Raw genomic sequence first — 14,114 nt, forward strand, 5'->3', positions numbered from 1 at the left:
TCAGCATCTAAATTCAAGTAGTTAAACAAAGCAAAGGATTAAGCTGGAAAGAGCAGAAGAGGTTTGGCGATCAAGAACTCGGACAGGGAGCAGCAAACAGAGACCTAATACTAATTAAAGCTCTGGCAGAGTATCGGGGGGGGGGGGGGGGGTCATTAAAATGTACTCAAGGCATTAGCTAGGTAGAGGGAAGTCTCTGGATAGTCCAGAGGCTTCCTGTGTACTCCCTGTCCCCACTGTTGCAACATGTGGACCTTCTGACATATCTACGCTCCCTGCCTTGTATGAGCACAGCTTTTACTAGTCCAGAATTAGCATGCAGATCCGATGCTTTGACTGTGGACTGGCTACACTGGCTGCATGCTTGTTGCAGGTGTGTGACACCAAAGCAACTAAATTCGGAAGTGCAGCATGACAGCCAGGCAACTGGCATTGTTTATAAGGTGACAGCCTCCATGCTCCTGTCACTTTAAGTCTGGATTTGGACTAGACCACAGAACAACATTCAGCTTTTTCTCCTTCAGCCACTGTTTTGTTCAGTTTTTCTGTGTGTTTTGGGTTATTGGCCTCAATTCACTAAGCTTATCTCCTGTCTTTAATACGGTTTCTATAGTTATCACCATGGTGACGAGGCATGTAGTATTCAGGAAACATTTTACCTCAGGCAAACTTAAAGTTAACTCTTCTGTCTTTACATTAACTCTTCAATCCTTAAAATAACTCCAGAATTCTAAAGTTATAGACAGGCTGTTAATTAACTGTGTGTGAAAATAACTACAGAGGAGGTAACTTAAGGAATGAAGTTTTCTCTTGCCTTATTATCTCCAGCATGATCTTAGTGAATTGTGGCCAGTGTCATGTTGGAAGGTGAACCTTCTTCTCAATGACAACTTTCTGGTAAAGGGCAAGGCCAGCAGGATTTCCTAAAGAATTTCATTATACTTTGCCTTATCTGGTTTTCTTTTGTCCTCCCACTTCAACAATCAGCATTCAGGTAGCCCAGTATAAAAACTTGATAGGAAAAAATGGATCACATACAAACAAACCTATGTAAGTTATTTGTAGCAAATTATAAGCACCAAGAAGTGTTTGGAAAGTATTCATACACATTTATGGAGTAATCCCAACAAATGTACAAATGTCAGGCGCTTCTTGAGATGATTTTCCCCACAACAAGTTGTGCTTGGCTAATGGGGTCATTAGGATATGCATGCTATAAAAATAAGAAACGCCAGACTAATATGACTTAGGCAACCTGCAAATTAGCGACCACCCTTAAATACCATATTTATCAGCATATAAGATGCTCCAGACTATAGGACGCACCTAGGTTTACAGGGGAAAATACCAGGGAAAAAATATACTAAACCTGGTGCATCCATGGTCCAGGAGCATCTTGCAGATGTTCTCCACTAATTATGTGTCCTCCTGTGTCCCCAGTGTGTCCCCTTCTGTCCGTCATGTGCCCCCTCAGGGCCGGCGCTACCATAGAGGCGAAGGGGGCATCCAATTTAAAGTTTCAAAGGAAAAAAAATACACATTTAAAAACCTGCCGACTTTAATGGTCAATAGCAAATCCACCTTAAATGCTAGAAACCCTAAATTTGCAGGATATGTTAAGGAGAGGAGGAAAAAACAATTTTTCAAAAAGACCTTATAGTTTTTGAGAAAATCAATTTTAAAGTTTTGAAGGAAAAAAGTATACTTTTAAATGCGGTAAATGTCACTTTTAGTAGCAAACCTAACGGTAGTGTAATTTTACATGCATCAAGAGAAAGAGCAATACATTTCCTGATGGGGTTTCCTGGGGGTCCATATGCAGCCGCAGCGCTTTAGCCAGGGATCGCTATACAGCCTCAATATGGCTGCATGAAGATCCCTGGCATTTTTTCCTATTTTCCCAATTTTGTTTTTATGTTTAGAGTGTTGGAATTTTTTTTAAAAAAATTATGTGGGGTCCCCCCTCCTGAAACTTTTTAACCCCTTGTCCCCCATGCAGGCTGGGGTAGGCAGAATGTGGAGCTCTGACCGATTGGGGCTTCACACCCTGACTATACCAGCTGCAAAAAAGGTCTCCTAATGCCGATTTTTGTTCTGGGGTATCTGTTGGGGGGCCCCCCAGGTTTATTTTTCCCTGGGGCCCCATTGTTGCTTAAACCGGCCCTGTGCCCCCTTTTGTCCCTAAAGTGTCCCCCATGTCTCCACCGCTCCCCCTTGTGTCCTCTTTCTCTCCCCGGGTATACCCTGTCTCCCCAAATTTAACACATTCCCTGAAAATATGATCTATGCTCAAAATATAAGACCTACCCCTAAAATAAGCCCTAGCGTTAGATGTGCAGTCGCAAAAAATACGGTATATCCAGTTATATATATATATATATATATATATATATATATATATATATATATATATATATATATATATTATAATTGGTGCATTTTGTTTTTTTTTTTTTTCAAATTGGTGAGCTTTTTCTGCTTTGACCACCCAATATGTAAGCATTCGTGAATTGTGTAGGATTTTCCCACAGGACACTGATCATGGAAGTGAGTCAGAGACATTGTTGACAATGTGGGCTTTATGATGTGTGCTAATGATTAGTTTTCTACTTCAAATGTAATGAAGCTTCTAAAAACCCTTCTAACATTCCCATATGTATGCGATTCCACACATGTAAGTCACAGTAAGATCTATGGATATACCTCTAGAGCTCCTGATGCATGCACAGCTGTTGTTGTCACACGCATCTGAGAAGCGATCACACTTACAGCTGTCACATTTGTATTCACCTGTCTATAGCACAGGACAAAATTAAAACTGCACATATGGCAACGTCACACATTTCTTTTTTTTTTTTCCCTAAAAAGAGTCTTTTCTTTTTTTTTTTTAAACTTACAACAAATTATTTGAAAAAATAATTAACACAGTGTTACGAAAGTTGTTTTCAAGGGAAAGTATATTTTTTACACCGTTTATATAATATAGTTATATCTTTTAAAGTGTACCTGAAACAAACTAAGTTGCAGGCTTTATACTTACCTGGGGCTTCCTCCAGCCCCCTTGAGGCCACTCCTGTCCCCCGCTAGATGGCCTGGTACTCTGGCCGAATTGTGCTTTGTTGCACGCTCCCCCATTGCACTCCCGCGATGATGATGATTTTTTAAGAGCAAATGGGACCAAAGGACCAGGAGAAAACACACACAAGTACACACATAAAGGAGTGGACCCAACAATGTATGGGAAGCAGGACAGGTGGAGTTGGTGGGCAGGACTGGCAGGGTGGATTGACAGGACTGGCAGGCAGACTGATAGGATTCGCGGGCAGACTGACAGGACTGATGGACAAACTGGCACAAGATAGAAAGACATGAACTCATGCCACAGCTCCGAGATGATATGACACAGAACTGGACCCTGACTTGGACAGGATTCAAATAACCCTTGTCTTTCTGCCAGTGCTGTTGCTTTGCTTTGCACAAGAAGTCTGACGTGCCACACCCACACTCCCCAGTAGTGTGCCTGATCGGCAGGCAAGTGGATGGTGTCCCCGTTATTATGGAAGCCTTCCAGAGACAGCACCCAAGGATGATGCAGGACCCAAGGAGCCCATTACAGGAACACTGGAAACATGAGCCTGTGACACACACATACGATTCAAGATACATACCAAAGATCATTTGGTTCTGTAGCTACTCCATTATCTAGCTAGTGAATAATATCTGCTCAGTACATCGTTTTCTTGGATCACCAGGAGCATATGGTCATTGTGTAACACAACAAAGACTTATAAAACAAGTACAAATCCTAGTGGTTTCTGTTATCTACCTTTCAAAGGGTGGAGATGAGATCCTGCAAATGTAAAGAAGCCAGCATACAATATGACAGGTAGGCACATAATATTTAGATGATTTTGATGTATTCAATGAGGAGGAGCGGAATACCCAAAACATCAAATATTATTTTCAAACACAAAGTAGAACTACACAGTGCCATGCCACTATGTCTTTGTTTCTAAGAATTTAAACGGGAACTCCCCTTACTTGAAAGCAATGTGGTAGTGGATCACTTTAAATAAAAATTCTGGTAAATCTGTATACTATACAGTGTTGACACCATATTCCGTCTTTCCCATCACTTCCTGTTGTCTCTGATAGGAGTGCTCCTAAATCCCATCAAGTTCCCTGTTTTGGCCGAATTCTTGGTATGGATTTCCAGATATACCCCTCCCAGTCCTGGCTGCATTATAGATTTCCTCTGCACCAAGGCAGAGGCCTGGCAGCCTACATATGGGCTTGGTGCCCAAAAGTCTGATCCAGTGCTGGATTTTCCTTTGGCATTAGAGATCTATTGGAGGTTAGAAAGGCCCCATTACAAAGACTGGGAAAGGCTCTTAAGCTGATAAGACTGGATTGTATGCAGCCTTATCACAAGGTTTATTAGGTACGTAACATACACACGTGCAATTTAATGCACGACCAACCACCCAACATGACGAACCACACAACTGGTTGTTTGCATGAGCAGTAGGTAAATGCGCGCTGACCAACTAAGCAGCCAACTAATTTAACCTCTTGAGGACTGCAGTGCTAAATCCCTCTAGTGACCAGGCCATTTTCAGTCAAATTGGCCACTGCTCGCTCCTCCCATGTTTATTTTTTTTAATAAATATTATTGTTGTTGGTTTTTAATAAAAAAAACCCTGTTTCTTGAATTTTTTTCTCCCTCCCTCCCCACAGCCAGCCAATTACGGAGATCGGCTGTCATAGGCTTATGCCTATGAGAGCCGATCGCTCTCTTGTCCCCCAGGGGGACAGCCGTGTGACACGGCTGTCCCCAGTACAGCGCTGCTGCTGATCGCAGTGCTGTGCATGCAAATAGATGACGATCACGCCATCTAACAGTCTCCCGAGCGGCAATAGCCGCTCGGAGACTGAAGGTGGGGCGGAGCTCCGCCCCCCAAGCAGGAGATGCACATGCAACCTGCGCGCGATCTTGATCATCTCCTGCATTAGCTGGCCCCAGGACTTTACACCAATCGGCGTTAGGCGGTCCTGGGGCTGCCGCCGCGGCCACGCCCATCGGCATGATGCGGTCGGCAACAGGTTAAATACTGTCTGCACCATATCTGCATAAAAAAAATATCAAGTCATGCAAACAACTTGTACACACGTGGCCAGCCTGCACGATAGTTGGTCATTTGATTCGCCGGTTGGATCAGGCAAACTGCCTCTTATCAGTCGCTGGTCTAGTCATTTACCACAAGAACACCTGCCCAATCTTTGGTCCAACAGACAAGTTTGACATTAGTTTGGGGGAAAAGATGCACGTGTGTATGAGCGTTTGTAGAGCTGCACTACAGGATAACAATAGTGTTGCTTTAAGGAAAAAAATATAATTAATAAGAAGAAGCAATGTCTAAGGCTATGTCTTAGGTCAAAACATATCACCTTTTTATGGCAAGCACATTTGCAGCAGTGTTACAACCCATTTCATCTGCTGTCATAAGAGATAGATACAGAGATTTCTCATTTACACAGAAGAAAAGCTCACTGCAGTGAAAATAAAGAAGATACGTGGTGAGGATACAATTGGACTCTGTGCTGTGTGATGACTTCTGAATAATCCAAGCAGTGAATTATGCTGTATAAGCAGTGAGGTCAAAATCTTGGCAAGTCCTACCAAAATATTGTTGCCACAGTTACAAGTATTGGATGTGTGTTTTCATTGGTTTTACAAAATCAATCTAACCTAGTGAGAAGAAGTGGATGAGCTGTTTCATATCTTAAATTTAAAATTGTCTAATTAGGTAAAGTTTTTCTTCTCTCTGCTGAATTTACTGTTTTTTTTTTCTGTTCTATTTTCTGTTCTTCATTTAAAAATGTAATAAGCAGCAGGCAAGTATCGTGGTATAGTTGCTCTAAAGTAAGCTGAATTTGGATTGATTGCTGAATAAGTCTGGATGTCTCATCTCCCCAAGGTGACACTGTGATTCAAAATGGTGCAAACAGTGGTGTGGGACAAGCTGTGATACAGATTTGTGCATCAATGGGAGTAAATACCATTAATGTCATTAGGAACAGGTAAGAAAGAAAAAAATATGTTAAAAAAGTATGCTAATAGTGTTCACACAGACTGTTTTATCTTGAATTAGGAGAAATGAGTCACAAATCAGTTTATTGATACTAAAGTGCCCTTAGTGCATAGCAGTCCCAGAGGCTGGCCCAGTGTAAATCCAATCTCAAAGTAATCCCAGATTACCTTCTAGGAAGGGTCTTATACTAATGGAAATTGGCGAATGAGACATAAGCAATGACTGGTAACTCGTTAAAGGAAGATCAATATGTGGCCTTGTGGCCCCACCCCTTCAGCACCTGTCTCCTCTGAGTTCAGGTTTCTCAGACTCTAAAAAACATTTATGTTAAAAGTGTACCTGAGGCAAAAAATGAAAGTAAAAACAAATGCATACCTAGATAGAGGGAAGACTCTCGGTAGTCCAGAGGCTTCCTGTGTCTTCCTCGCCCCCACCATTGCGGGGCACAGACCCTTGGAAAACAGCCATGTCAGATATGCACCATGGTGGTGTTGCCCACTGTGCATGAGCGCAACCATACAGCACCTGTGCGAGTATGTTGTGCACAGACATGGCCATACTTATGCAGGTACAGAACGGCTACGTTCATGCACGCCGGGGTGAGTGGCCATCATCTAAGAGGGGGGCCCAGAAAGTGGAGATCAAGGTGAGGAGGACACAGGAAATCTCTGGAGGATCCAGAAGCTTCACTCTTTATAGATAAGTATCTGGTTCCTCTCTAAGGGTTCTTCGCCTCAGGTTCTCTTTCATCACTAAAATATACATGATACCCTTTTTACGGGGATAGGATGCAGTTTTGGTAACCACACTATGGGGTGGACATTTTACAATAGGTAAAAAGATAGACAGCTTCATTGGGTGGTCTCACTTACCTAAAATGTGTGTCAGTAACATTCTGGCACATTTGTAAAAGTGTGGACACTGGGCAACTTTTTTTGTTCAGTGACAAAAAAGGAATCTAAAGTGACTAATTGCCATATCATTACTAGAGATGGCCCGAACGGTTCACTGGCAAACGGTTCCAGGCGAATTTCTGGGGTTCGCGATCGCGTAGAACCGCGAACTTTACCGGAAGTTCGATTCGCCCCCATAGTGCATCATGAGGGTCAACTGTGACCCTCTACATCACAGTCAGCAGGCACATTGTAGCAAATCTGGCTACACTCCCTCCTGGAGCCACTCCCCCCTAATAAAAGGCAGGCAGCGTCAGCCATTTTACTCACTCGTATGCCTGCAGTAATTAGAGAAGGGAAAGCTGCTGTAGACTCTCATGAGGAAAGATTAGTTAGGCTCTTGTAGGCTTGTTAGCTTGCTCCTTGCTGATTCTTATTGCTAAAAAAGCACCCCTCAACAGCTCTTTTGAGAGCTTATCTTGTTCTTGTGATCTATTTTTGTGTGTGTGTGTGTGTGTGTGTGTGTGTGTCCCACAGACACTTGTGTTGCATAGACAGCCTTGGTAATTCCTACTGTGTGTGCCACTGCCAGGCCCAGCACATTCAGTGACTACCTGTGTGTGTGCCATGTGCACATTGTAATACCCATCACTGCATATACCTACTACCTGTTGTTCACTGTGCACCCACCCACCTACGTGAGCACACGCAGTGTCACTGTGCCTGTCCGGTACCTGTCTGTGTGTGACAGGTGCACATTGTAATACCCACTGCATATACCTACCTGTTGTTCACTGTGCACCCACCCACTTACGTGAGCGCACGCTGTGTCACTGAGCCTGTCTGGTACCTGTTTGTGTGTGACAGGTGCACATTGTAATACCCACTGCATATACCTACCTGTTGTTCACTGTGCACCCACCTACGTGAGCGCACGCAGTGTTACTGTGCCTGTCCGGTACCTGCCTGTGTGTGACAGGTGCACATTGTAATACCCACTGCACATACCTACCTGTTGTTCACTGTGCAGTGTGCACCCACCCACCTATGGAGCGCACGCAGTGTCACTGTGCCTGTCCGGTACCTGTCTGTGTGTGATAGTTGCACATTGTAATACCCACTGCATATACCTACCTGTTGTTCACTGTGCATCCACCCACCTACATGAGCACACGCAGTGTCACTGTGTCTGTCCGGTACCTGTCTGTGTGTGACAGGTGCACATTGTAATACCCTCTGCATATATCTACCTGTTGTTCACTGTGCTCCTACCCAACTACGTGAGCGCACGCAATGTCACTGTGCCTGTCCGGTACCTGTCTGTGTGTGACAGGTGCACATTGTAATACCCACTGCAGATACCTACCTTTTGTTCACTGTACAGTGTGCACCCATCCACCTATGTGAGCGCACGCAGTGTCACTGTGCCTTTCCGGTACCTGTCTGTGTGTGATAGTTGCACATTGTAATACCCACTGCATATACCTACCTGTTGTTCACTGTGCATCCACCCACCTACATGAGCACACGCAGTGTCACTGTGTCTGTCTGGTACCTGTCTGTGTGTGACAGGTGCACATTGTAATACCCTCTGCATATATCTACCTGTTGTTCACTGTGCTCCTACCCAACTATGTGAGCGCACGCAATGTCACTGTGCCTGTCCGGTACCTGTCTGTGTGTGACAGGTGCACATTGTAATACCCACTGCATATACCTATCTGCTGTTGTTTACTTTAGTGCACCCACCTACCTACGTGAGCGCGCGCAGTGTCACTGTGCCTGTCCAGTACCTGTCTGTGTGTGACTGACAGGTGCACATTGTAATACCCATCACTGCATATACCTACCTGTTGTTCACAGTGCACCCACCTACCTACATGAGTGCACGCAGTGTGATATACCACTCCGTGCATACCTGTTAACTGCACCTGTGTGACTGCACATTGTATTAGTCAAGTCAGTGCATACTTTTCACTTCATCCCCCCCCCCCAATATGGACAAAACGGACAAAACAGGTAGAGGCAGAGGTAGAAGCAGACCCAGAGGAAGGCCACCCGGCAGGTCTGTGCGAGGTCGTGTTGATGTGATTTTGTGCGGCCCTGGCCCACAGCACAGTGCTCAGAAGAAGGCACGTCCCATAGAATAGAATAAGCTTTATTCGCCAAGTGCGTCAGGTACCGCACCCGGAATTATTTGTGGTAAAAAATGGCATTCGGCATAGTGCAATAACAACAGTAGTGTGAACAACAACAGGAGCGACAGCAGCAAGAAATAACAGCAGCAACAACAATGTAGTGCAATGACAACACGAGATAATGCAAATTGTAAACATGTGATGCTAGCGGCTAGTCGTGGGGTGTGGTTTGATGCCACGGCTAGAGTTCAAACATGCAGACATGACTCCTTGCGTGGCTGGTGGAGACTGCGGGATGTTGTTGGAGAAAGCTAGTTGAGGAGGAGGACTGCTTGGGGGAAAAAGGTGTTTCTGTATCTGGTGGTTTTTGTGTGAATGGCCCTGTAGCGGCGTCCTGAGGGAAGGAGGTTAAAGAAACGGCAACCAGGGTGGGAGGGGTCCTGTGTGATCTTGTTGGCCCTGGACCTCATTCTGGATGTGTGGAGAAGGTCCAGGGGGGGCAAGGGTGACCTGATAATCCTCTCAGCAGCTTTTATCACTCGCTGGAGTTTGTGCTTGTCTTTTTCGCTCGCCCCTGAGTACCAAACAGTGATGGAGGAGCTGAGGACAGACTCAATAGTGGCCGTATAGAACCTGATCAGTAGTTCACGTGGCATTCCAAACTTCCTCAATTGTCTGAGGAAGAACAGCCTCTGCTGGGCCTTCTTTTGTGTTATGGTGGTGTTCACATCCCACTTCAACCTGTCAGTGATGGTGGTGCCCAGGAACTGAGCACTTTGCACCCTGGAGACCTCAGTTCCTTCAATGGAAATCGGGCTGGGAGGAGGTGCATTCTTTCTGAAGTCCACGATCAGCTCCACAGTTTTTGCCGTATTTAGAACGAGTTTATTAACCTTACACCAATTGTAGATCCGCTCAATCTCGTTCCGATATTCTTGTTCCCTGTCTTCGCCAATGAGGCCAAGGACGGTGGTATCATCTACAAACTTGATGACCTTAACCGTGTCAGCCGAGGAGGTGCAGTTGTTTGTGTATAGGGAAAAGAGGATCGGGGATAGTACGCATCCTTGCGGAGCGCCTGTATTGGTGATTCTAACACTGGAGGAACAGCTGCCAATTCTAACTAGCTGTGTCCTGTTGGTGAGGAAGTCTTTGATCCAGGCGCAAAGAATAGGGCTGATACCGAGTTGTAGGAGGTTGACGTGCAGGATGTTTGGGCAGATGGTGTTGAAGGCGGAGCTGAAGTCTAGGAGGAGGATCTGGGCATAGGTGTTAGGTCTGTCCAGTTGAGCTGTGATGTGTTGCAGGCAGATATTAACGGCGTCTTCTACTGACCTGTTCTCCCTGTAAGCAAACTGGAGGGGATCCAATAGAGTGGCGGTTTGGTGCTTCAGGTGCGAGAGAACCAGTCTTTCAAATGTTTTCATGATAATTGGGGTTAAGGCAACAGGTCTGTAGTTGTTTAGATCTGTGACCCCAGGTTTCTTGGGGACTGGGATGATGTCAGATTTTTTGAGGCAGGATGGAACTTTGCCCATCAACAGTGATTTGTTGAAGATGGAAGTGAGGACCGGGGGCCAGCTGGCTAGCACAGGTTTTCAGGCAGGTTGGAGATATGCCGTCCGGACCTGGTTGTAACAATAATGAACACCCAAGATTATCAGGACGTGGTTGACTATTTAACACAGAACACCTCATCTTTCACAGCCACCAGCGCTACTACAAGCACCACAGCCACTGCATTTGACACTTCGCAGGAGTTAATTGGTGGGGAATTAACTGATTCACAGCCATTTTTGTTACAACCAGATGAAGGCTTAGCGCCTGGTTGTAGCAACAAGTTACACCACCTCATATGTAGCCAATGGTTGTAACAACAAGTTACACCACCTCATATGTCTGAGTTAGGCTGCGACACTATGGACGTAACGTGTGAGAATGATGAATTACCTGCTGTTGGTGCAGTTATGGAGGTGTCTGAGGCCAGCGAAGCTGGGCAGGATGATTATGATGATGACGATGATACGGATACCACGTGGGATCCTAAGAGACAAGATGACCAAGGGGACAGTTCAGAGGGGGAGCCAGAGAGGAGTAGGAGGAGACGAGTTGCTGAAAGAAGCAGGGGGATCCCGTCGTCAGAAACAGCTGGTGGCAGTGTCCGGCGCCAGCCAACATGCCCTTCAACGTCAACTGCTGATGCCACCATAGTGCCATCACCCCAGGGGGGCTGAGCAGTTTGGAAATGTTTTAGTGTGTCGTATTTCTCTAAAAAGGCGATACCCAAACTGTACCGTGAAGTTGAGAGGCAAGTGGTGTCACTGCATGGCACATGTCCTGAATCTAGTCATTCAAAGATTTGTGTCAAAGTACCCAGGCTTAGAGGACGTCCTGAAGCAGGCCAGGAAGTTGTGTGGGCATTTCAGGTGGGCTTACACGGCCATGGCACGCTTTGCAGACATTCAGCGGAGAAACAACTTGCCGGTGAGACGCTTGATATGTGATAGCCCGACTAGCTGGAATTCCACCCTGGTCATGTTCTCTCGCCTGCTAGAACAGAAGAAAGCCGTCACCCAGTACCTGTACAATTACAGTAAAAGGACACAATCTGGGGAGATGGGGATGTTCTGGCCCAACAACTGGACACTGATGTGAAATGCATGCATGCTCATGCGGTCGTTTGAGGAGGTGACCAACCTGGTGAGTCGCAGTGAAGGCACCATCAGCGACTTGATCCCGTACGCTTACTTCCTGGAGAGTGTCGTGCGTAGAGTGGTGGATGAAGCTGTGGAGGAGCGTGAACAGGAACAGTTATGGGAGGAACAGTTGTGGGAGCAATTTTCAACGTTAAAGTATTTAAAGTTGATTCATCTCATATACAGCAAGGCCTCGAAAGTCCTCCTGTATTGTTATTTTTGGTCACTACCTCGGGACGTGCATGCCATGCCTGCTGCCTTCCTTGGATGTGTGGTAGCCGTTCCTGCTTCTTTGCCCCAGCATGCCTGCTGCCTTCCTTTGATGTGTGGTGGTGGTATCCATTTCTTAGGCTCTCACTCCAGACCGTAATTCGAACCCTGATTTCCTGGCCATTACCTGTGGTCACTCACAATGGCAGACTTGCCCTCCATAACAGATTCTCGTTGCAGGTACTGAAAAGCAAGCAGAAGAAGTATTTAAAAAAATAGATGTAAGCTTTAACAATGGTGGAGAAAGAACCATCGAAAGTTGACAAGGCAGTCAGACATAACCTGATATCACTGAGGAAGAGCAATCTCGCCATGGTGCGCACCAGTCCAGCACGGCCGTCACAACACAAACAGCTGTTTGCGGTGCGTTACACAGTGAGTTTGGTGTGTCAGTGTGAAGCAGAACTCTAATTACACTCCCTGATTGATGTATACACATGCAAGATGTTTTAAATCACTTTAGGCCTGCAATTTAGCATTCAATGAGATTTGGGCCCTTAAAACGCTGCTTTGCGTCAAATCCAGATTTTTCCCCGGGACTTTTGGCGTCTATCCCACTCCGCCATGCCGCCCTCCAGGTTTTAGACCCCTTGAAACATCTTTTCTATCACTTTTCTGGCCAGCATAAGTGTTTCTAGTTTTCAAAGTTCGCCTCCCCATTGAAGTCTATTGCGGTTCGCGAAAGTTCGCACAAATTGATCTTTTGGCGAAGGTTCGCGAATCCGGTTCGCGAACCGAAAATCGGAGGTTCGGGCCATCTCTAATCATTACATACTTTTGTAAAGATGAAATTTTATTGTAAAAATGTCTGTGCAGCACAAATGGTCTGATAGGATTATTATTGCTACAGTAGAGCTCAATTGCCCACAGCAGTTAGACACACAAAAGTTGTTGGTAGTGACTTCCTGTTCTTCTGAACTTGAGTTTGGCGATTTGTAGATAATGATATCAAAAGGATTTTCAGAAGTTCATTTTTCTGTACAGAAGTGACACTCTGTAAAATGAACAAGCCATTCCTATCCTAACTTAGTGAAAGGAAAAAATTGTGTGCGTTTCTTCACTCTGTCCAATGCTGCCCTCTTGTGTATAGCTGACAAAATGACCATTATGACAAACAACTCACACAAACCTTTTTTCAGAAGCATCAATGCTGGAGCTGCAATAACTAACACCATATTGATTTATTGACAAAACTATTAGAAAGTCACTGCTCATGTTAATTCATGTTATGTAATCCTAGTATTAAGCAATCCTTATGTTGTGTAGCTGTCTAAATGACAAGAAATGCTGAAGTCACTGCTAAGCAGGCATTTTACACACGAGATGAGAGATGTGAGCTTTCTAACTAAATATAAATAGTAAGCTGTGTTCATCTAATGCATGCCTAAGGTGACACTGACAACATAATCCCTGTGTGTAGAGTGTCCACATGCATAATCAAAGGAATGGACCACTTGTTGTAAAGTCCAAAATGATTACAGGTCAAGATTTCTTAGTCTCCAGTACACATACATTACTTTATATTCAATGTATGGTATCCTCTGATAACTTGAAATGTATCACTTTATAATGCATGATTTCATATACAGTATTACGCTGTGGATGTAGCTTAAATACATTGAGCAATGGTGGTAACATACCAATAAATGCTTCATTGAGGGAAACTACACCAAATGGAACAGTAGAACATTTTCAAATATATAATATAATAAAAGTAGCTGAGTCAGTTGACACTTAATTGGAATAAACCATAGCAACATTTTACAATGGCAAAACTGCATATTGAAGGGTATATCTATACAAAATGTTTTATTGCAGCTTTTAGTAGTGTAGGAAAAATTTGGAACCTCAAAAATCTATTGTTGACAATGTCCCTGTTTGACAAATGTCCCCTCACGTCCTGTTTTTGACGACCTTGTACTCAGGAAAGTGTGTTTAACCTTCTCCAAATGGAAATTGTTTTCTGCTGTTAATGTATGGATGAAATCATCTTTATTGCCTGGCATGGTTTGAGTCATTGCCTCT

The 14,114-nt window shown here is 44.6% G+C and overlaps 1 protein-coding gene across 1 annotated transcript in view; it reads left to right on the top strand.

The window, feature by feature from the left end:
* The window catches only part of LOC137570758 (enoyl-[acyl-carrier-protein] reductase, mitochondrial-like), a 99,047-nt gene that overhangs the window by 63,914 nt on the left and 21,019 nt on the right, over positions 1-14,114 (top strand). Inside the window, exon 5 of the mRNA XM_068279480.1 lies at positions 5,979-6,081. Coding sequence (XP_068135581.1) covers positions 5,979-6,081 — 103 coding nt within the window. The remainder of the gene's footprint in view (positions 1-5,978; positions 6,082-14,114) is intronic.

This window comes from Hyperolius riggenbachi, chromosome 4 (assembly GCF_040937935.1).
Source record: "Hyperolius riggenbachi isolate aHypRig1 chromosome 4, aHypRig1.pri, whole genome shotgun sequence".
NCBI lineage: Eukaryota > Metazoa > Chordata > Amphibia > Anura > Hyperoliidae > Hyperolius > Hyperolius riggenbachi.